Source organism: Bombus huntii, chromosome 2 (genome assembly GCF_024542735.1).
Source record: "Bombus huntii isolate Logan2020A chromosome 2, iyBomHunt1.1, whole genome shotgun sequence".
Classification (NCBI taxonomy): Eukaryota; Metazoa; Arthropoda; class Insecta; order Hymenoptera; family Apidae; genus Bombus; species Bombus huntii.
In genome coordinates this window covers 15,788,847-15,813,335 of record NC_066239.1, presented here as the reverse complement: position 1 = coordinate 15,813,335, position 24,489 = coordinate 15,788,847, and the positions used below count along the sequence as shown (strand labels likewise).

The 24,489-nt window shown below is 34.4% G+C and overlaps 3 protein-coding genes across 12 annotated transcripts in view; 1 reads left to right on the top strand and 2 right to left on the bottom strand.

The window, feature by feature from the left end:
- Positions 1-13,537, top strand: part of LOC126878146 (MOB kinase activator-like 2) — a 65,194-nt gene extending 51,657 nt beyond the window's left edge. For 7 of the 9 annotated variants that reach the window (XM_050640684.1, XM_050640691.1, XM_050640690.1 and 4 more), the window contains 4 exons: positions 10,076-10,330; positions 11,771-11,895; positions 12,239-12,466; positions 12,932-13,537. In XM_050640684.1, coding sequence (XP_050496641.1) covers positions 10,076-10,330; positions 11,771-11,895; positions 12,239-12,466; positions 12,932-13,005 — 682 coding nt within the window. In that variant the 3' untranslated portion in view covers positions 13,006-13,537. The remainder of the gene's footprint in view (positions 1-10,075; positions 10,331-11,770; positions 11,896-12,238; positions 12,467-12,931) is intronic. The other 2 variants (XM_050640689.1, XM_050640688.1) reach the window with 2 other exon arrangements.
- LOC126878173 (uncharacterized) lies at positions 13,098-16,295 on the bottom strand. The gene is made up of 2 exons (XM_050640731.1): positions 15,100-16,295; positions 13,098-14,736 (listed from the first exon to the last, which is right to left on the bottom strand). The coding sequence occupies exons 1-2, from the start codon at positions 15,243-15,245 to the stop codon at positions 14,310-14,312; spliced, it is 573 nt and encodes a 190-aa protein (XP_050496688.1). The 5' UTR covers positions 15,246-16,295; the 3' UTR covers positions 13,098-14,309.
- A 2,900-nt stretch (positions 16,296-19,195) lies between these two features.
- LOC126878114 (palmitoyltransferase Hip14) lies at positions 19,196-24,049 on the bottom strand. Of its 2 annotated transcripts, none has more exons than XM_050640606.1 (10): positions 23,561-24,049; positions 22,425-22,663; positions 22,137-22,336; positions 21,843-22,052; positions 21,475-21,769; positions 21,217-21,417; positions 20,733-20,894; positions 20,505-20,661; positions 20,102-20,346; positions 19,196-20,010 (listed from the first exon to the last, which is right to left on the bottom strand). In XM_050640606.1, exons 2-10 carry the CDS (start codon positions 22,560-22,562, stop codon positions 19,774-19,776), a joined length of 1,845 nt encoding a protein of 614 aa, XP_050496563.1. In that variant the 5' UTR covers positions 22,563-22,663; positions 23,561-24,049; the 3' UTR covers positions 19,196-19,773. The 2 variants fall into 2 exon arrangements, with proteins under 2 accessions (XP_050496563.1, XP_050496564.1); XM_050640607.1 differs by having other exon boundaries at positions 21,475-21,754; positions 23,561-24,047.
- Positions 24,050-24,489: the final 440 nt, after the last annotated feature.

Here is a 24,489-nt window from a genome sequence, read left to right as displayed (position 1 = left end):
CCGATGCAACCGGAAATAGGATAATGCCACCATCGAATTCATGAAAAGAAATTATTTTATTATGAAAAAAATTGTCTTACTTCCGATTGTATCATGATTTTTCATCTACCTTGTTATATATATATATATATTTCTCTGTATGGCCGGCTGAAAATTGTTCGTTATGTTTTATTGCATGGCATACATATGTACTTCTCTGATTGAGCATCGAAAATCGAGAATTCTTCATTGTTTAACGCTTTGCTGGTTTAGGTTAGGTATAATATATTTCCAGGTTTCTTTTTTTTTTTTTTCTATTTCGAATCCGTCGCTTATTCGGCATAAAGATCAAACATTATATCGAAGTGCAGCCAATAAGTTTGAAAATCTCTGGAAACAAATTTTAATAGAGCTGAAAATAGGAGTACATTCGTTCGGGAAAGGGACCCTTTCTTGTTACACGATATTAAAATTGGAAAAGTTAGGTGTGTTACTTCGTCAATAAACGTGCATTATCGTTACGAGCTTGTAATCTAATATCACGTTAAACGCGTCAATTTTTTCGTCGATCTTTTATCGTTGCTTCGAATGTATCACTTTCTCGTTCGATCTTTTGTAAATGATCTTTTCCAAGATTTTGTTATAAAAATTGTTTGTATCTGGAATCTTTATTTATGCAACGTCACAGAACTGATTTAGACGCAATAGCATTGTATCATTTCTTTAGTTCTCTCTATACAAGAGAATTACATTGCACGTATCAGTGTTATAATAAAATTCAAAATGGTGAGTCCACAGTCAGACGACAGCGTACGTTGAACTTAATGAAATATCTTCAAACAGTGTAGAAGAACTGCTATACATCATTCAAAGATTTAGAACACGCAAGTTTTTCTGACTCGCATAAATGCAATACATACTTGCAACATATACCGAGAACCGGCGAAGAAAGATAAGTCGGTAACACGCTTGAGCAGTGGCCGGTGGCGATTAAGCAGGAAAAAGAGAGCGCGCAAGAAAATCCAATCGCATTATTATGGCGGCATTTTATATTATTAAGGTTTGAAGTCGAATGGAATTTTTCAAGTATACCTAGTGTTCACATTGTCCAGATCGATCTTGATCGACAGGAATTTAATGGAAGTTACCAGAAAATGTTTAAGTGAACGATTTTCCATTAGATAAATAGAGTAGACATAAGGATCGTTACGAAGATTAAATATTTTGAACGCTCGAGGCCAATAAAATATTATTAGTTTTCATAGTTCTGTTTTAATACATCACGTGAGAAGACATCTGGATTAGATCGACAAATCTCGAACAAGGTAGGTGTAGGAAAACCTGAATTTTAAGAGTCGCAGTTATCGCTATTTTTCTTCTTTGATTTTTAAGCTTTCGGAACCAAACAAATTTGAATTAAAAGAGAAAAAGATGGACAGATATTAAAAAAAAAAAAAATGAAAAGATAAGAATCTTCGATACGATAATAAACTAATAAATAGTTGGCCTCGAGCAGTCAGATATTTTCATCTCTGTCGTAGTTTCTAGCGGCGACTGGATGTTTTATTGTTTTGCGATATCTGGTCAAAACTGGCAATAACCAAAATGACGAAAGAGCGAAAAGCGGAGGATGGTCAACGAAATCAATTTGGAAGAGCAAGTTCGGCCAGTTTTTTCCAAACAAACGCAGCTTCTTTCCGGTGGCATGAGCTTCTATAATATAGAGGAAAGGACCGATGCTTTGTCCCGTGTAGACGTGGCTGAATTTTGTGGCTCTCTGGTTATACTGCATGCGAATAGAGCATTTTAGCGGCTAACAGGAATATGATTACACAATTCCTTGTTAAAGTTCAGATACAAAATGAAAACATCGAACAGACACTCGTCGCCACTTTTCTCGAACAACAGTTCACGATCTTTTTTTATTTCACTTTTTATTGTGATTTGCAATTATTTGTTATCTCTCAATTCTCTACGTACTTTATTAAGTCTCTGAGAGGTACGAACTAACTTCTTGTTATTTCTTTCGAATATTTGTATTCGCTGAAGGATTGAACATTGAAAAACGATTCTTCGTCAGAAATATTTGTCGAAATAATCATTAGTATTCTGTGCTCGTAATTAACTTCTAATTCTATGTGATATAAATAGATAACAAATTTTTACCTTGTGTCAATCTTTTTTAAAAGAATTCTAGTCAAAATTGGCAAGTCTAGCGGTAAAACCTGTCTCAAACAATGGTGTATCATTAATCAAATTCACCGCAGCCTTGAAGATCTATAGCACATTCGAAAAACATAGAAATCAAATAAACTACTTCATCGGTTGACCTAGAATCCGACGACCTAGAATCTGGCGATCTAGAAAAACATGCAAAATCGAAATTAAAAGAAGAAGAGAGAAGAAACTAGAAAAATGAATCGATTACGTTCGGTTCTAATCAAACTTTGATTCATTTCCTGTTTTCGTAGCAGAAGTCGAGCAAAGTTTGTAAGTTGAGCGTGAAAAAACATGTGCCATTGCATTGATTCGATTGAGGAATGCGGCGGGAATAAAGGAACTTTAATCAATTAACTTTTGTCCGGGAAGAAGCTTCATTTGTTCTTAGGAGAGGAAGAACGAAGAACACGGCAATAAGAAAATGTCCGACCAACGACTCAAATGATAGATTAAAAGCGAATTGAATGGAGCTATTCGTAAAGACCATTTGCTCCTGTACAAATCCGATAATTCGTTAATCTGATTAGCCAACCGGTGCTAGTCGATTAAAGATGTAATGTTCTGTGCACAATGTGATTAGCAGTCGTTGCTCATGAAGCGCAATTAGTATGTAGAACATGAGTTAACTGTGATATCGACGAGTTTGCGGATCGTAATGCTGTCTTTGTCTTCGTCTTTGTTCTAAATCCGACCACAAAAAAATATTTTCGTATTTGAGGAAAACTCGTCGATTTTCTCTTATTCGATCTTGATCTATTCAATTTAAGTTACACAATTGGATATGAAAGGAAGAAGCGTATCTCCTTCAAGAACTGTCCTTTGAGCGTTAAATTTTGAAGGGTCGTGATGAAAAATTATAGATGACGTGTTAGTAGAACCGTCTTGCTTATGTTAGTATCCTCCTTAAATAACTCAAACTCCATCCGCAGTTATAGTAACAAGCAGAAGTAAAATTCTGATCAAATTATCTCGTTTCTCACAGTTATAAAACCAGTCGATTAACTACGTTTTAAAATATGCCTGAAATTCGCAGGCAACCAGAGGTTCCAGCGCTGGTGTAATAACATCATCGTCATGCCAGAAACCGTGAATTCTAATTAAAAAGTAACATCGTTTTCATTCAAAGAGCGGACTCGCGTCTTGTCGCAACGTTGATAAATGAATCACAGGTTTCAATTAAAAATACATCGCAGAGTTTTCCCGCGACCTTATTAGGAATTTATCCCGCGACATGTTAAAAATTGACGCTGTTGATTTTAATGAAAATATTTAACGTGCAGTTTAATTATAAAAAATATCATCTTCGTACGCACGCTATTTTTACAAGTAAATTCGAATCGCCTACTTATTGCTGGTATTATACGAAATAGTCTGGAGACCATTGGCAGTTAGATCCAAGTTATAACATGGCCACCATTGTAGTTAAACGTGGATTAAAGGATTGTTGGATCGAGAATCGAAACAAGTTGCCTCGACTCTGCTTTACTAAAAGTTAATTAACACGTACGGAACACATGTTATCGTTTGACAGTTGGACATATATTTTATCGTTTGGCTAAGTTTCAGGGACCTTGATTTTATCGAAGTACAGTCGATCCGTATCTAATTTGGAGAAATACATAATATAAATTATAATTAAACGCAATTCGAAGCAGAGAATATTTTTAGGTATTATACTGAGGTTGGAATTAAAGTAAGAGTTGAGTAGGTTTCTCGTTTTTCTTTAATGTAATTTAGTTTCGAAAATATTTAAAAGATAAAATTACAATTATAATTTTTCTGTTTATAAATAGAATTAGACGATACGCTTCATTACAAAAAAAAAAAAAAAAATGGAAAAAAAGAGATGTAATTACAATTACAATTTTTCTTCTTATAAATAGAGTAGTTTATATAACTTCCAAGTCGCGTGACGTTAAAAGACATTTATTAGGTAAAGTGAAATTGAATTAAGGTTAGATTCGTCTCGTTTAGATTCAATTAGGACGAATTAAATTGAATTCAGTTTTGAATTATATTTGGATAACCTTGGAACAAGTGTATGTTAAATTCCTTTCGGTTAAGATAGGTTACCCTAGATTAGGATGGGATTAATGCATTTACTCTTAAACTAAAATACGTCTCTACCGGTGTCAGGATTAAAATTGCAGATGAATTTCAATCAACGTTAAAACGATTTCGTTTGCTGTCCAGTTTACCGTGCGTGTGTAACCTACATTAAACCACGAGTTTGATTTTTCCGTTTAAGGTAGGAAGCATCGTGAAATTTCCGGGGCTGCCGGATGGAAACTTGCTAATTACGAGACATCCGAGCGGACAGAAGAAGAGGCGGCCACAAGTGCATCGCCTCTTCTCGTGAGTGCACATTTCGAAACAAGCTCGCTCGGCTCTAGCGATTGTCGGAAAACCGTGTGCGAGTTTACCTTCCTGCACTTCACTTTCGGTTGACTATTTAGTCTACTTCCGAGTGAAACATTTTTCCGTGAACATCAGCCATAGTTTCTCTTTTTTTTTCTTTTTTCTTCAAGAAAAGTTTATTCGACGTGTTCAAATAAGTATCAGATAACGAAGTATACAGGGTGGTTGGTAACTGGTGGTACAAGCGGAAAGGGGGTGATTCTACGCGAAAAAAGAAGTCGAAAATATAGAATAAAAAAATTTTTTTTTAATTTTTCCGTCGAGACAACGATCTACAATGAGATTCGTTATAACGAGACGTGTTAAAGTGCACGCGTACCCATCGAAAATTCAAAGTCGATTTTCTAGAAAACAAAGCCTCAAACGAAAAATTTTTATTCTATATTTTCGACTTCTTTTTTCGCGTAGAATCACCCCCTTTCCGCTTGTACCACCAGTTACCAACCACCCTGTATATTAGTAGACGACGATTGTACGTAATTTCGAATATTAGATCGCAATGTTTATCGGTGCATTGTGATTCTTGTTGCAAACAATTTAATAAAGTAACATGTTGTAGGAATATACGCTACTCCGCTACGGTGGATCTTTACTTTCAAAGACGTTTTATCGTAACGATATAATAAAATTAACCTTGGCTGTGGATTTCGAGAGCCACCACATTATACGTACAATACTTTGTTATCGATCTTTTCCCACTTGATATCCTCATTACGCGTAACTATCAAGGAGAGAATCGACGCGAATGCGGTGCCGTTGTAGGAACATATTGCCGGCAGTATTAGCGATACCAGGCTAATGAGCTTGAATGTGTTCCAAAATTCGCCGCGGGAGCTGACGATGTATGCAAGAGGATGGGTAACAGGAGAAACGCCGGGGAAAATCACGGCAAAGAGCGACCTTTCGAACAAAGTGCATTTAGGCCAACATAATATTGTCCTTCATCCCGGGAATGAAATTGCTTTTTTCAGTTACACGCTGCCCTTTAATTTGTTTTCCACCGACGTACCGATATAGTACGTTCTTCCGATTCCACGAATATATCGATTGCGACAGGACTCTTTCGTTTCATATCGATTACCTTCGACCGTTTCTTTTTGTAACGAATTACTCGACACTTAGATCATAGTTTGAACGCAAATAACAACGGTACCAGAATATGTACGAATTATTAGTTTATAAAAATATTTGTATCGCTGTGGAAATCTATGTGGAAAAAATACAGCGGCCAAAACAATGCATGGAGCGCATTATGCCAAGCAGATTTTCAAGCGGCTCGCGGTAATAATTCATTCAGAATCGGGGTTATAGAAATCAAAAGAGATCGTCCAGGGAATAGTTTGTGGCCAGCTTCCGTTTTGCCTTTCTTCGCGCATAATAAATGCTCAAAATATAATTACGAGTTCAAAATGCGCGTTAATGAAAACCTATTCTTCGCTTGAAACCTCAGACCTGTTCTGTGAAACGTCTCGCTATTCTGCTCTCCAAGTAACTCAAACAGAGAAATAAGGTTTATTATCTCTCCTTCCTCAATTACATTTGCAAATTGTTTTATCGTGATAAAAACAATATACTATATCTATGTTGTAAATTACTACGAACGTTATCTTACTTTTTTCATCGTTTTTCGTTCCTTCGGTTATTTATTTATTTTAGTTATCATCGAATATCGAGTATCATGAGAATATTTTTTAAAATCGATTATTCCGTCGTTCGCATAAATCAGTCGCCTGATAACGTATCAATAGATGATTTAAAATGACCAGCGCTGAATAACATCGCGTGCCAGTGACTACCAGCTCGATAATTAGTCTTCATTCATACCGAAATCAATGGAATGTAATTTCAGGCAAATCACATGCCACGCGCCCTATAATCAAAGATGCAACGTGCGAAATAATACCTAATCTAAAATGTGTCGCAAACCATGCTTCACGACTCGCTTATTGCTGTTTGCACGGTAATCGATGCTTTCCAGATTAATGAAATACTACCAAACAAGAACGATTTTCGCGTCAAAATTTTGATTGTGTAGAAAGTTTGTCAGATTTATGCAAAAAAGTGAGAATATCGTGTTAAATATTAATTTCCGGAAGCGAATTTTTTCTCGCGTGTTCTAAAAGTGCTGCCGGCTTGGTTCAGCGACGTTTATATTCGCTATGTTTTGCATTAAAATATTTGCTATCATAGAGATTTCGATATTTGCAAACATCAAATCGTTCCACGAACTGCAAGCTAAATAAGCTGTTTTAAGACCTCGCCAATCGTATAATATATCTATGACGAAGACAAACAAGGTCATAGCCATTTCTCTTGGTTCTCGCATTGCGACACGATTCTTACGATAGAAATGTAGTACTATATTGGCAACTTACGATCTCGCGTTTGTTCATCGAATATACAACAGTATTATATTAGCGATTAGCAGCTTTTACGAAAGGGACGGTGTTATAATATGGAAGATTCCTCTCCTTCGGAACAGGAAGAACACGGTACTGTTTCATATTCAAAGAAAAGTATACCAATTTAGATAATCTTTAACTGTAACTTACAAGACAACGTATTACTGCGTGGAAACTTAGTTTCACGCCAAAGACCCTAGATTACATCTCATTAAACATTAGAGCCCATATTACATTTCATTGAGCACTGTATCACCTTACTACTCATTCTTACCTTCCATTTACGATAAAACCTTGCAAGTCTATATTATAAATTCCATTTTTCTTCTACAAAAAAAGTAAAAAGAGAAAACAGAGAAAAGAAGGGGCTACGCTACCACAAAACACGAAACAAAAACGAGAAACGATTGCCTAATCGAATCACGTCTACCGAAATAACACGCGGTGAGACAAGCGCAGTGTTTCGAACGTTTGATCCCACTGGATAACAACTGGTTGCAAGTTTTGTCCTGGCGGTGTTTCTTTTTTCAGTGGTAATTAGCCGAATACGTATGCATTGACTTGAACCGGGTAATTTCGCTCGCTGGTTGACAAATACATTGTGTCTACAAATACAAACGGAACGTAACCTTCGGTAGAATGAGGATCGTAGAAAGCTAGAGGCCGTGGCGAACTTCGTTGTTCGCAGACCAGGCGGCTGTAACCCTGAGCCGAGATGAACAGAGTGCAAGATGTTTGTGCATTAATGCCTGCGGTGGGCTGCAATCGAGCACGATACACCACCTACCGAAACGGCTCGTATTTCATGCGGATGCAACGTTCATTCGCGTTCGCGTAATCTCTGCCAGCCTCGAGACCGTCTACCGCTACCTAACCCGTTTGTGCAGCGATGACCGTTAACATTCGCTGCCTGAAATTCCGCCAACGAACGAACGTCTCCTTTCTCTGTAAATATGCAACTTTCGTTGTATAATTCAAATTTGACATTAATTAAGAATCGGAAGAGAAGCCTGGCTTCGGGCCACCTTCAACCCAACAATGTTCTGTGCGAAATAGATTTAACGCTTCTGAAATTGTTAACGTAGTATAATACGTAGTAACTCGTAATAATTGTCTTTGACCTTAATGACTTTGGTAACTGTGAGTCGAAATTGTAGAACATTCGTGTCATCCGCAGTGTTCTATATGAACATATGTAGCATATATAAGGCATAGAAATAGCTCGTACTTCTGTGGAATTATACGTGAAACGAGTAACATTTACGGTTGCATGGTGAAAATGGATTTTGCACTACTTCAATTATGGAGCTTTCAGCCATTAGCGACATTCATACAACGAACTGGGTTGTTGGTCGCATTTCCAAGTGAAATTGCTTTAAATTTTGGTCGTGAAGATTCGTATCATTTGCATCCAATTTCCATTCGATTTATCTCTGTTTAAAGGTACATGTATAAATATACAATTAAAAACTCCAAGTCAAGGAAATGATGTAAAATATAAAAAGACGAAATGCAGCATTCGTCGACAGTGAACAATATTAACAATAATTGATTACGTTGTTCAAAATATGCAATGCTGTAAAAAGTGAATACGATATCGCATGTCTTGTCAAATAATAATCTGAAAACAAACAGAAGAAGAAAAGAAGTAATTGGTCGAACAACCTCCTCTCGCGATGAAAACGTAATCAATGAACTGCAATTGGTAATAATCTCTACATTCGTAACATATTCAATGGTAAATACCTGCTGGCTTTTGATAAACAATTCTCTTTTTGTCGTATGAAAGCACTCAACTCGCAGTTTACTGGAGCAACCGATAGTACATAAAACTACTTTGAAACAGAAAACTAGTGGGAGTCGATAAATCCGGCAAAAAGAGCGCACGATTTCTATTCCCGTATCCCTGGATGTGCGTGCAGCAAGTTAAAGTTTCTCGCGTGGCGATCTCTCGAAAACGATCCTCGACTATCGTTCTCTTCTCTCTCCCTCGAGTATTTCTCGTGCTCTAGATCCGTTCAGTTCGACGATCGGTGCGCCGATAACGCGTACTCGAAACACAGATCGAAGGAGTCATTTGTAACGAGACGTCGAATTCGCGGCTGCATCCCTCTTCCATGTACCTACTTTTCTTCGTTTGACTCTTCTGGTTCTGAAGAGGCTCGCAAAATGCGTTTTCACCGCTTTCTTTCATCGGCCAGGCCTCGGTGCTTCCACTAGAAGAATTTTTATCGCAAAAAGCACGGTTGTCCTTTACACGGTTTTTGTATAATCGTGGTGTATAATCGTGGTGAATATGACGGTGGACGATGTCATTGATTCGAAATGAGAGATTTCGCCGTTAGGTTCGACCGAACGTGCTTTTGGGCACGATGGATTGTTTGGAATTTCTTTCTCAGGTCTGTTAATTTTTACCAGTTTCGATGATCTCGTTAGATAAGATTATTCGTTATTTGAGAGAAAAGAAAACATTGTAATGTAATCACCAGCAATTTTATTAACAGTAAAATCAAATATTTGTAACGCCAACTGTGCAATTTCGCGTCATTAAATCAACAATAAGGAAAGGACTATTTATATTGACACGCCCGTCAATGAAACCAATATTTTTCATTCGTCATTTTTCACATCCCAGGACAGCGTATCATCCATCCCTTATCATATCGAAATATAATTTTCCAACCTGCACTCTCACATTTCCCCGATAACATTGAACACATTGAACACCGAATTACCATATTTTTTTCGTAATAGTGCCGAACACGAACAAAAACGATATTCAATCTACTTTTCAATTATAATATTCCTCGGCTAAAACTATGATTCAAAATTAACGAATCGTTCCAGGACAAAATTCCTCTTACAAATCCTTCTTCTTTAATGCCACATCAAAACTCACAGGTACCATTCTGAGATCGATATTCGGCTAGATCGGTCGCGACACACGAAACCCTTACGCTAAGCAATAATATGCTTTATTACTTGGGCAATTGGTAGCAGGTTGTGCGATGGAGGGTCAAAGAGAAACTAAACGAGCGATTTCACGCTATTCGTAGAAAAGCCCGACGAAAGGAGAAGGATGCGGGAACTACAGAGGATCCGAAATTGTACCTCGAGGAGGCGGCCCTTGAAAGGCAGCTGCCAGAGCTGGACCTGAGGATGCTGGTCGATTTACCACCCGGTTTGGACTACAACGAATGGTTGGCCTCTCACACTCTCGCACTATTCGATCACATCAATCTCGTTTACGGAACGATATCCGAGTTCTGCACGATGACGGGCTGTCCCGATATGACCGGTCCTGGCTTAAGGTGCGTATCGTACGAATAATAATCGTATGTCGATCCAACAACTTAACTTACAATTTTTGCAATCTTAAGGTTTTTCATTCTGAGCAATTAAATTAAATTTTTTATCTATCGTATTAAATTATTAAAAAAAACAAAAAAAAAAATAGGCAAAGAATCGTAAAAATAAGGTAAACGCAGCGAGGAAAAATTAAGAGATACAGCGACAAAGTAGTTAAACGTTATGGCTGAACAAGCACTCCTCAATGGTCTTGAGTGGTCAATTGATTTTGGACGTGCACTATCGAGGGGATAAATAGAATGTACATTGAACGATTTTTGGATGAGTCGAAGCAGTAAGAGTCGTTGAATGTAAATAAATTGTACGAATCGATACTGCGATAAGAGATTATGTTATTTGCATTGTATTCAGTTAAAAAATCTTGTTTATGAAATGATACATTTTTAAATAATCATAGATGACGTATAATAAAACTCAGCAACACGAAATTAATTCAAGGTAGAGGTAACAGATTCTTCTTATAAATTGAAAGTTGATGCTCTACTTCATAATTTCACAACTATCATGTTCTATAAAGTTAACTAATGACACGGTTCCGGTACAATATTTTACGAATTAAGTTCATTGAAATTTTTCCTACTATTTGATTAATACAACTACCTTTCTCTTTTTTGTTTTATCGATGTATGCAAGACGTTCTAGTAATCACGATACATGCCGTCCAACAAATTGATCCACGCGTTAACCATCAGATTGCTCCTCCATGACTGGAGGTGTTAACCTTAATTAAAGTTTATAACGTGTGATCGTTGACAGCTTTTTTTAACTAGGCCTATGATCGATGATAGAAATAGAATCGGATATAAATAAAAAAGATAGGATGAACATCGATGTGGCAAAAAATGGAAATGAAACTAATTTGGGACATTTGTTATTATATATACACCTATAAGTTATTCTACAATATTTAAAAAAATAAAAAATTCGTAATTTTAATATTTAAAAAGTTAAACAGTTTATTCCTATGTTTATTATGAATTTTTGTTCACTGAACTGTATGTACTATTTAAAAAGATTTCGCGTTATAGCATTAATTTCCACAGTCTCTAAATAAGAAATTCACGGAACAGGTAAATTTCACCAATAAATAATGTATCATATAGTAAATACATAAATTATCTCGGATAGTAATCCTTAGTAAATTCTACATTATCCGCTTTCAAAATCTACTTCGAACGTCCACAATAAATATAACGCTTGCCCTGACCCAGAAAAGAAATAAAAGAAAGGAAGAGAAGGTAGAAAAAACGAGGAAGGATTTATTCTTTGAACAGTTTTCTACTTGTCCTCGATCTGTTTCCTTTTCCTTTATTTTTATCATTTCTACCATTTCCGCCGGGCGTTATTACGCACTCATGTAATTCGCCTTCTTATCGTTTCAGAACTTATCTGTGGTTTGATGAAAAAGGGAAGAAAACGAGAGTGGCAGCGCCACAATATATAGATTATGTTATGACTTTTACACAACGCACCGTTAGTGACGAAACTATATTTCCTACGAAATATGGTAAGTTATCTGTTTTACCTTGCCACGGCGGCGACTAAATAGTCGTGACACGCCGTTAACGTACAGTTTACGATTATTTATAGCGTCGCATCTAAACACATTTTCTTCAAATTGTAAGAACGCTAACGGCGCACTAATATTCACGTTAGTTCATGTTTTAGAAAATCCGATAAACTATCATTAAAAAATGAATAAACAGAGTAGAGTGTAAAGCTATATTTACAGCGACATGCAGTCAGAAGTCGAGTAGTTAAGTACATTGAGTGGTATCAAGATCTGACAGGACCCGACATGCAGACGAAGCCATAATCGTATTAATTGGTTCGTTTCCTGAATGTTTCAGCAAATGAATTTCCTAGCTCGTTCGAATCGATAGTGCGTAAGATCCTGCGGCTACTGTACCATGTGGTGGCACACATTTACCACTGCCACTTCAGAGAGGTAGCACTCTTGGGGTTGCACGCTCACCTCAATTGTGTATTTGCCCACCTCACGCTCCTTAATCAACGCTTCAACCTTATCGATCCCAAGGAAACGGAGATCTTAGGAGACTTAGAAGCTGCCCTCTTGGGTAAGCTTACCTACCGAGATCGATATTATTATGTAATACTCGGGAACGTTATATTATCATAATAGGATTGCCACGGTTTAAGAAGAAACATTAGCGTTACGAATGATACGACCTACTAAAATCTCACGATATTACATAGAACAGTCACTCGATTAACCACGGGCAAAACGATAAGCCTCGAACGCGTAGCCATTTTGACACGTTGATGATGTTGTTTAATCGTAGAAAGGATATTTCTTCGATTCATTGGTGAAATTATTGGATCCTTTTAACGCTTTTATCCAATGGATAGTCTCGGTGCAGTCGTTTCCTCTACATTTATAACTTGATAAAACACTCGAATATCTTATTACGCGCGCACCTGCAAAAATATTCGACGCGTGAATTTCCATATACTTAAAATGATATAACGTTTTTTAATGCGTTTTAAATTACCATTTACTAAGAATGACCACGTAATTGCAGGTGACTCGACATCATCATCAGCGCCTTCATCACAGACCTTAGCCATCCAGGAGACTCCGACCACAACCACCTAGATCGCAATGCACAGAAAGCAAGAGGTTGCAGTTCCTGAGACTAGGTGACGATAGGCGTTTTGTTTCTTTCCTTATTCTTTCTCTTCTCTGACTTTCTCTTTTTTCTCTTTCTCTTACTATTTCTCTCCCCTCCTCTCTCTTTCTCTTTTCTATTTTGTTTTTTTTAAATAGAATATGCGAACGACAGAGTTTAAGCATTAACGACTACATACGCAGGTGGAGCGAAAGCGCAATTCTGTAAAAACCAAGTAGTACCTGTACATAGCGAAGTGTGAACAACTACATGATGTAATTAGGTTCCTCCGTTTGTTGTTTGTGAGATTGTACATAATTTATTAAACAGTAAGATATACGAAAGAGACGAAGGATGATTATTAATTATTATTGACAAAGTTAGTTGCTATAAGAGGATAATTTGTTCTGTAAAAACAAAAAAAAGACAGAAAAAAAGCAAAAAATAACAAAATGAATGAAACTGATGATAATATTGTAAAGTTTAAATAATACCAAATATATACCTGGTGTTAAGGCATGTGTTATATTCGTTGAAACTCGAACAGCTGCTACCGAGCTGTTCCCGAATCTTCTACAGTTCACATCATTGTATCCTGGGACAATGCCTTCTCGAATCGATGATCCAGATAATTTATCATCATCTACGGAAGGTCAGCGGATTAAGTTTATAATTTGCTTGACGTGACCATTCATACGCACAAATTACGCTTTATATTAAGTTTCTTTTTTTATAAGCACATGTGATAAAAGGATTTAGTTACTTCTTAACCCTTTGGGATCCAACAAAATCCTTTTTTAAGTCGATACAATATCTGCTGTTTAAAGAATTTTGGAATCTCGCAAGTTCAAGAGAAAGCAACGTTTTTCCTTCTTTCTAAATATTGCGTCGTAAATATTCTAAATAACAATGCCTAATAGAAAGGCCTGTACTTAGCGAACACACTTGGATCTTAATGGGTTAGATTTGTTTTACTCTATTTAATCACGGTTCATTTTTACCTCGATTCCTTCATAATCGTTCAAATACCAAGATAATGTCAATCACCTAGATATAATAGGTCGTCCTTTTTTCACCTCTGAACCTTAAACAATGAAAAACAGATACAGTACAGGGTAGAGAGGTATACAATTAAAATAGTTTGGGAACAGAGATTCCGAAGCTACTTCCCTAAACCAACATTTGCATGGTGCTATTTTTTTACGAGTCGTACGTAAGAAGGAATTATGAGTTTTTGATACCTTATTCCCTTCTTCGTCATTGAGAATTCGCACTTTCTTCTATCCGATCATCAAGTGCAAGCAACCGAGGGAGCGGTACCCTGTTTCACCTCGACGATTCGAATCGCCGCACACACGTGTGCAATCTCCCGTAGGAACAGCCCTATCGCTTCTGCGATAGGCTCGCAAAGATCCTTGAAAGACGTTGCAATATTGTATAACAATATCAATACAGGCTGTATCAGGGCATTAAACACAATCGACAATAGTGGTTTTATAAAATAGTCCGCCAACAATTGCAAGATGCCCACAGTCAGCGGTCGGATTATACTGTAAAGTATAAATCGAACCAATTGTAGAATAAACGCTGTGATGAAAGCAGTGCCGATATGAATAGTCCCAAATATCTCGGCCCAAAAGCGAGTCGCTGCTTGGTCGGTTTTCTCGGCGCATTTCTCGGTCGCTAATATCGGCGGTGAATCCGTCGTTTGATAATATCTGTGAAGATTGTGAAGGATCTTACGTCTTAACGAACGTGTACGACTGTAAAATAGCTAACGTGATGGTCAAAGTTTTTTTAAATTTCTTAACGATGATACATATATATAAACTTTGTTTTTTGTATTTATTATTTTTTTTATATATATTTTTAACAATAACATTTTGATTAGAATTTAAGAATCGAAAAATCTTAAGTTTTTATGTTTAATTATCGTCATTTGGAAACTAAATGCTTGTATTTTTCTGGTTTTTGTTGTTAGACGATATAAAATCGAACGATTATGTAAGAGCAATTGCCTGCATAATAAAAATTATAAATGATAAAAAGAAATCTATTGAAATATATATGGTTGTACCTACGCAGAGTTCCCATGATCGAAGTAATAGATGTCAATTTTCTCAGTTACTTCTACTTTTTTCTTTTCCGTCTTTGGTGGTGTATTGACTGATTCTGGCGCATCGTGTTTCTTTTTATTTGGTATCCCTTCTGATATTTCACAGCACATGAAGGGCTAAATGAAGTGCATTGTTATCCGCATTAAGTATACCAATTGTTTATATACTTTTTATATTTAATGTTCGTACTTAAGAATAAAAGGAAAAATAAAATAATGTTATTCTATTAATGTGTATATTGTGCTCTACCTCCGCATAATGGGGACATTTCTTTGGTGTTAATTTCACTTTGTATGATTTGTCTTTGCTTTCTAAGTATTCCTTCCTTGGCCACTTCCACTTAAAGGGACACCAAAATAGTCGTGATTTATCTGAAAAAGTCATATTTCGAGTGAAATGGAAATAGATCGAGAAAAAAAGAATCAGCAAAGCATTTAGATTGTACTAACTGAAATAAATTATATTAAACGCAATGTGTTTCAATTAATAAAGAATATATGATATTATTAATAAGATTAATATAAAACAAAAATCAAAGAAGTCACCTTGTTAGTGATAGGATAAATAATTTAAGAGGCTGATGTGATTACCATCTCTGTACTTCAAAGGTAAAGTATAAGTTCTGCTAGAAAATAAAAAATGTGGTTAATTAATAATTGTTAAATAGAATGGGAATACTTGTATTACATCTTGTGACCGTGACATAAACATGGATTTGAAGACGGCTCTACCAAACTCTTCTCTTTCGGTGAATCTTTCTTGCATGGTTCCAGAGATGCTCCGTGGTGTACGGCTGAATGTATCTCTCGACATTTACAGTCTTTAACTTAATAAGTGCGATATTTATACCTGAATTCTAGCTGTTTAAATGATTGAATTCCCGGTGTACCTACAGTTAAGTTGTTGAAAAGGATCGTCCTCTCTATTCACAGGGTCACAAAGAGGTTCCTTAACATTGGCATTAACCGAATAAGTAGATTCTGTCTGCAGAGATGTTATGTTAGAAGATTCTGTTGCGTCCGTATATGAACAATCTTCTCCAGAAACCATGATAAACACATTTCTTGAAAAGAAATTTAATAAAACTTGAAATTAACGTAACACGAATTAAAACAAAATTAAACTGTCAAGTGACAGCAACTAGAACATTTAATTACATTCATATGTTTGTAATGCCATAATTATTTGTGATCCTTTGACTGTTGGCAATATTCAATGCTCGAGAATTTGATAAAGTCGAATTCTTTAAAAGAAAAAATTCACAGAAATATATTTCGCTAATCGAATCAAAATGTAAATAGTAAAACAATAATAGTCGATAAATTAATCATTTATATATATTTTTTTATTTGTTATACAACGTATAGTAACTATAATTGAATTTCGCAATTAATTACCAAGAATGTTTACATCTTCGATACTTTGATTTTTTTAAACTTTATTTGTTCTTAAAACGCCGTTAGAAGTAAAAGATTATTATTTACATTGATTGAATCAGAAGTAGAGTGTTATAATTAGCCTAATATGATTCGATACAACAGCTGTAAACTGATCTATGTTTGCGAGGAGTTCCATAATTTTTCAAAGTCGTAACAAGTCAGACAAAAAGTTTTTACAACTATATTTAATCGTTTTTCACGAAAAACTTAACTAGAATCTAAACTAGATTAACTAGAATCTAAACGTTCAAATGCTCATATATTTCTAAATATCTGCTTTTTTCAAATCTTAATCTGTATACTTGATTCATTAATTCAACTTCCTTATACATTTTCGAAGCAAACAATTCTTGCAATTTACAAATTAAATGTTTAAAAATGTTAATTATTATAAAAACTTTCCTGTCTTGTATTTATCTATTTCTTATTTGTATGTTTCTCAAAATGTTACAATACAGTTTCTCAATGCTTGTATTCGTTGATATTGCGTCATTAACTACACAATCCTTCTTTTGTTTCCGACTCATTCACTTTGAAAAACAAGAGAAATTGCTTGCTATACATAAATCGACTGTGTCTTGTCGCTCATAGGAAGTAAACATAATCTACATACCAGTTTACCTTAATATCAATTGGACTAGATCGGAAATATGAATAAATACTAAACGTATACCATACATTCGAGAGAAATTATATGCTTGACTTAATTAACACATTCATTCTATAAGTAATTAATAGTTTGTTGTCAAGTAATTACATCTAACTAACATTTGTATTTATAATATTTATACGCGTCGTGTTTCTTGTAATAATTCTGACATAGAGTATTCATTCTTCAATATCATCGCACGGTCGATTCTATATATTATACGATATTACATATGTATGTCTCAATGTTTTGTACAAACACCTTGTAACATTCTGTACAAGCAATCAAAATTGAAAACTTATTTTTAACAAAGAAGAGTCGGATAAATGTACCAAATATTAATTTCGTCCTGTACATGCGTATTCTTATATCAAAGACTTTCGAAGAAAATTGCAAAATTATCAAACTAAAATTAAGTTCAGTTATATGCATAATGAAATTAAATGACTTGCATATAAACTGTTACTATAACGTAAACTCGAAAAATCTAATAATACAGTTGATGAAACGACCTAATCGTTATCTTCGGTTGTTATACAGATAAAATTAATAAACTATGGCACGACGCTTGTCTATGCTCAATTATTCGGAACATATTGAAGATTACTTAACGAATAAAAACTTAAATTTAAAGTATCTTTAAACCACTTTTGATCGATCCACAGAGTGTCTTTTTTATAAATTCATACAAGGTAATATACATAATTGGATATTTAGGCACCTATTGGGAATGCAATGTAAAAAACACATGCACTCTCTTTAGCTTGAGTATTTAATACTTATACTTAATAACTGGTTAAACGGGATCATTGACGAAAATATTCGTAACATGGGCTTTTATTTTAAATTATATCTTAATAAAATTAAATTGAGTCCTATCCTGTTAAGGATGCAATCAATTGTAGAATGTCTGGTTTCCTTCTTTAATTGTGCGCGCAACACAACTTTCATAGTATTAGTATTTGATAATTACGACTAAGAATGTTAGAAAGTGGAATTGACATAGCAACTTGCAACCTTAACAATGCACTCCAATCGTTTACGCATGTCAATGATGCTGACAAACGAATTAAAAGCATGAGCATACATTTTTAATCACACGCTAAAGTTAAAGAGGAAAAAGAAACTCACAGTTATACACCGAAGTACGTTTCTGGAATGTAAAGTAACATTTCACAATTATTTTCTATTAGTAACTGTCGTCACACGTTGTAATTGTACAAAAATGTATCAGGCTCCTCTCTTATTTTATATTTGGTATTTCTACGCATAATAATATAATTTTTTGAAATTGATGACATTATCAAAGTATGACATCTATTAAAACAGACATTATAAACAATTGTTATAGACTATCCTATATTGCTATCGTTTAAAATGGTTTTTACATAATGTAGTAATAGATTAGATACAACAGACAACATTAATCAAATCTTACAAAGAGCATAAATAAATACTTATACATATATATATATATATATATATATGTATATATATACGAGTTTAAATACGTATAGTATACGCATGTCTTTTGAAGAGTACAAGCATGGCACTTAAGTCAGGTAAACTTATTCATAAGTACGAAAAAACGGATTAAATTGCCAACAATAATATGCAATGTAATTTTACTTACAATAATGTTGCACAACGTTTGATTTATTTTTTGGATTGAAATTGATCCAGTAATTACTAAATATAAATATGCCATACTTTTCGTTAGTAATACCTTTTAATAACTTTTTTACATATTCTGAATTTTATTCAAATTTAATATGAATACTCATGTTTCTATCATGAACAATAAAAACTACAAAGTACAAATAATTGTAATAAATAACGTCGATTATATAATGATCTTATACAACTGACTGTCATGGCTCTTTTTGTATAAAGATATTACTGTTTTACCAACATGATCAGAATTGTACTTATACAAATAAATTATTTATGGATTAAATCTGATACTCGTTGGAATTTATAACATTTAAAGTAAACTTAAAAACTTGTAATTGAAAAAAAGAGAATATTAACATATTTATGTTTTGTGACATTACAATTCCATGAAAAGTATAGATATTTACAATGCGACGTAAACTAAACTACATTTTAATCAATTATGTTAGCATTTCGTTTATCGAAAGTAAGAAGTAAACTGTAGAGATAATATACGAAGACAAAAAGGAATCTTGGTTCATAATTTGTTGTAAAAATAGAGTCAAAGTACTTGTGCAACGTGTTCTTCTGTTTCATATTTGAAACGAAGAGTACACAAATGTGGGATATGCATACTTACGTCGTAGAACAGTCTTTTACGGTAGACGAATGTTAAAATTTGTATTTCATTAAATGTAAGAAATTACTTATATTATGCAATTTAAATCTGTATATGCAAAATCACTACCTTCCTTAAAAGTCACTTCCAATTTTGTAGTAACTCTTTGGTAATTCAGAAGTATACTCCAGGCGCAAATGATATGACACACTATGTTAGCTTCTGATGGCAAAATTACATTATCTTCCATGACAGTTCTGCGACCCTTAAGAAAAATTCTAAATATATTGGAAGTTGTCTTTCGTAGCAAGTAGAGGCAACTTTTCGATGCTTTGTTTATGATCGAAACTATGTAACCAGTCTGAGCTGGGCTTTGCTTTTACTCCACAGAAACTTAAATTACAAAAATCAGCCGCATTTTGAAGAGCGCCACGATGGAAAGGATTCCCTTGTTTGAAGTGAGCATAGCGTCCCGCGTTCATACGTTCGTTTGTTGTCATTCCAAGAACCATAATCTAGTAAATAAAAAATATATATTATGGTGAGAAAATAAATTGTCGTAACTCGGTTGATTATATAGACCTAAAGAAGATAAAATGAACAAACCTGATAACATTGACACGCGAGTAGCGTGCCGACCCAAAAGAAATGAAGGGCCGTATTTGCTGCAACCCACATTACCCAAGCATCGCATGTAGCCGTAGTAACTAGATAATTATCAGCAGTATGCCCTTTTGTTAAATTTGTCCAACACTCAAATTGCCAATACTGTGCACTAGCGGATAAAATAACAATACAGAGGCCTAATAATGATGCTAAAAATCCCAGAAAATACTTGTGATTATGCGCACCTAAGTTTTTAAAAAGAAAAAACGGATGTTAAAAATTGTAAGTACAACTGCGTTATTTGAAATTAGATTGTCTAAAGCTAATGCAATTTGAAACTGTGCTAGTTATATATGTTATTAACATAATAAAACCATCTTCCACATAAGTTTTTGTGACATACCAATGCAATTATTAATCCAAGGGCAATGATGATCAAAGCGTGCAACGCATCGGTCACACGTAGAACAATGTTTAGATCTCATTGGTCTTCTAATCAAGCAACTGCTGCAAAATGATTGTGGTTCAAAACCACCAGACTCTGCTAATTCTATAATTGTCTGAAAACAATGAAAAATTGAAAAATACACTTCATCTACAAATAATGTAATCGTAATATACAGACTGTTACATTTAACTTATCCTCATGTGTAGCTGTAATTACACCTGGATCACCCCTCCAGGATTGTAAGAAACATATCCAGAGTGGTACAGATCCACCTACTAATAGTAACCATAGATACCATGCAGCATGTATGCCTAACCAAAATATCCATGTTATATATATCCACATCTGTAACAAATGATCGTAAAAGATGTTGATTATGAAAATGCTAATGTTATACAAGTTACATATAAAGTAAAAAGTTATTGAAAGAACACTAAATCTGTATGCTATTTTTAATAATATTAATTTAGCTTTCTTATGTCTTGTGATAAGGCACTTGTATCTAACACGTATTGTGATAAGTCACTTGTATCAGTTATGTAAAAGTTGATATCTGATATAATTCAGTCACTTCTCTCTACACAGATTTGTAACATTATTTAATTCTAAGACTTTAATATAAAGGGTCTAGTAATAATAAATATGATACGTCCTTTTGAATACTCACCTTTGTAGCCAAATAGATTGACATTGGTATAATATGAAATAATCGTTCGTCAAAGATAAAATGATTAGCTAAATACAGTGCTATATAAAGAGTGATAAAGGCACCTATTTTTATTAGATAATCCAATCCACTTTGAAAAATCATTCCAATAAGATAAAAAACTATAAATGGTGTACTGACCATGCAATACCAGCGTATTCTCTGCAAGAAATATAACTTTAAAGAGCGAAATTAGATAAAAATAATTAGAGTGCACACCTTATCCCTACACCATATTCGTGTTCTGCCCTGTTTTTCTCTGATTTCTTGACTGATTTTATGTCCTAACCAAGCAGCACCAATATGACGATCCAATAATGTCATTGGTGTTTCATATAGAACATTAGGTCGATCCAAAGATGCACCATGATGAACTAGCGTTGATATAGCTGTACTATTCTCAGCTATAATAGCCCAATGCAAAGCAGTATTACCATGTAAATTATCTGCGAGCAAATGAGATGCTCCTAGAGTCAGTAACAAGCGTGTTGGATCTAAACTGTAAAAGGAAGAACTTCAAAGTAAACAATATAATGTAATTCTAAAATTTTCACAAATAGATATTTTCATTTTTCTTTCACACTTACCTATTAACTTTATAGGCACTCCACATGAGGGGTGTCATTGCACTTCTGTCTGGCATATTTGGATTTACTCCTTTTGCAACTAGATAAGCTACAATAGAGGTATGACCAAATTGAGCTGCCAAATGAATACATGAAAATCCTTCAGAATCTCTAAGAGTTGGATCTGCTCCTGCTCTCATTAATATCACAACTGTAGATAAATGACCTTGTCTGGAAACAACAACTTATTTTATTTGCTAAAAGATTCATTAGATTCCATCATAAAATCGATTTGAATCATAATTTAAAATTAACCTTGTAGCCCAATGTAGTGGTGTGGAAGCAAGTTCACCACCGATTGCATCAACAACAGCTCCCTTTGCAATTAGATATTTTACTATGTCTTTTCGATTATTTATTGCTGCCCAATGCAATAATGTTACGGTTTCTGAATCTGGCTGATTTACATCAGCACCAGCTTCTACTAATTCAGTCACACGATCCAAAGCTCCATACTGTAAAAAATTAATTTCCCAAGTAATAAATATTTTTCAATGCCTAAGCAAATAATTAGCCAAATAATAGTATTTGAAATTTAATTACCTGAGTTGCTCTAACAATGTCAAATGAACTACAATCCTGTGCCGGAGGTCTAACAGGTTCTTGATGGTGACTACTTGGATCATCAGGTTCCCCACTACCCTCGCTTTGACAGGCAGTTTGTATTTTTAATGCATACATGTTGAATTTATTAATATTAACTTGGAAATCAGGCTATAGATACAAGAAAGGTCTGTGTCCAAAAATAAATTTTTAAAATTGATTTATCTTGTAAAATGTAACTGAAACAGTAACAATATATTGCTCTATTAAATTTTATCTTCTAAAATTTTTCTGAACATTATTCATTTCTCTAATAATTTTTATCCTATTATTTAAATATCAAAGTACCATTATCATAGTCATTTATTATTAATAAATAAACTCGAAAAAATTTTCGTATAACTTTTATATTAAAACATGTTTAATTTCCTAGCATAACAAGTTCTTTACATATTTAAATAAGAATAATAGATATTTACATAAATACTTATGACTTTTATAAATTTATATTACGATCAGTTTTATTGGTACTTTGTCACATGACATCTTATTAAATTATTAATACTTCTATAGACCATATTATAAATGAAAATCTTCACGATTCCCCTTATTTGACCTTATAAGCTACATCGATCGAAAATATAAAACATTATCAAGTAAAAAGTTGCTAACGTTATAACATACGAATGTCCTTCGTTTGACGATTAATATTATTCAATTTAACCTACAGTAATCAATTCATCGTTTGTATTCACCGTGTATACCGCGTTGTAAATACGATGTGTATTATGGCGTACATCGAGCATATTGACAATCGATTCGGTATTCGCGTCAGGGACTAATGATAAACGTCACAATGAACGATTCTTTCCCATTATTGAGAAATTTTCGAATCACGTTATTACATGGAAGAATCTTACTTCTCTACCGAAGTTGTTGATACATATATAATTACAAAAGAATATAATTCTTGTAGTTATCCCAAGGAGGGGGCAATATAACCGTTAAACATCAAGACAATTAATAAAAGGCAACTCCATGATAAGATTAAATTATTTCACAATATTGATGAGATGATTTCCGATTATATCTGTAAATACATCTGTGACTACTATTACGATGATATCATATCTTACCTCCTAGGTAATGACAACGGTGATGGTAGATTTGCATAGTATGCGGCATGCTACCCTCGAATACGTAGTAAAGGGTTAGATTTGTACTTAAAGGATAAACAGTGAGCGAGGGTGGGTCGCCGGCACATCGCATACAATCCAGACAAGTGTTGACCTTTTTTTCTTTCGTCTGTGGAAAGGATATTCTGCAATAACTTGCTGTTTCTCCTGCGACTCAGGTATGTCAGTACTGTTCTTATTCTCCTTATTTGTCACAGAATTTCATCGCCGTGAACGTTTCCTTTTTTGATGGAATTATTGAGCACAGGCCGCGTACCGGACCGATACACGATACACCTTTCGCGTCACATGTACGTACATTCTGCTATCTCAAATTTCACGAGGAGCTTCTTATTGACCAAACGGTTTCGCAAACAGCCCGATCGGTATCCGATACTCATCGAACGAATGTAAAGTCAGGTAAAGTTATCAGCGAGTCATCTGGCGGAGGAAGTAAATACGTACGTGTATATATACGCAGTTGTTCTTTCTTTACAGTATCGCATGAACCTGACTTTACGTTTACCGATATCGATATATAAAGTAGGAACGAATTTTGAAATCGTCTGTACATGTAGTTAATTAACAATAAATACGATTATTCTTTGTGATTTCTACTGCCTAAATTTGGCTTTACTATAAAGCAAGTTCGACGATTCGAAGCTGCAGTGAAATCAGAAAGAATATGCGGTCGATGAAATAGAATCTAACTGACAATTGAATCATAAATGTTTAAGAGGATGACTTTGGAATATGAGAGAAGGATTAGGACAAAACCTAAAAAAAAGGATAGTTTCTCGAATCTTTTTTTTTATATTTTAAATAATTAACAAGCAAGTTGCTGTACAATTAAAGTTATATTTGCATTCCAATTGTTATCTTTAATCTTT

Bases quoted from the DNA above. Each gene is read 5' to 3' on its own strand.
- LOC126878173 (XM_050640731.1), bottom strand. From the start codon at position 15,245: ATGTGCTGTGAAATATCAGAAGGGATACCAAATAAAAAGAAACACGAT. The intron at 14,737-15,099 runs GTAGGTACAACC...CAATCTTCACAG, and splicing joins TTCGATCATGGGAACTCTGC to ATATTATCAAACGACGGATT.
- LOC126878114 (XM_050640606.1), bottom strand. From the start codon at position 22,562: ATGTATGCATTAAAAATACAAACTGCCTGTCAAAGCGAGGGTAGTGGG. The intron at 20,662-20,732 runs GTAACAGTCTGT...CATTGTTTTCAG, and splicing joins CACATGAGGATAAGTTAAAT to ACAATTATAGAATTAGCAGA. The intron at 20,347-20,504 runs GTATGTCACAAA...TTAAAAACTTAG, and splicing joins TTGGATTAATAATTGCATTG to GTGCGCATAATCACAAGTAT.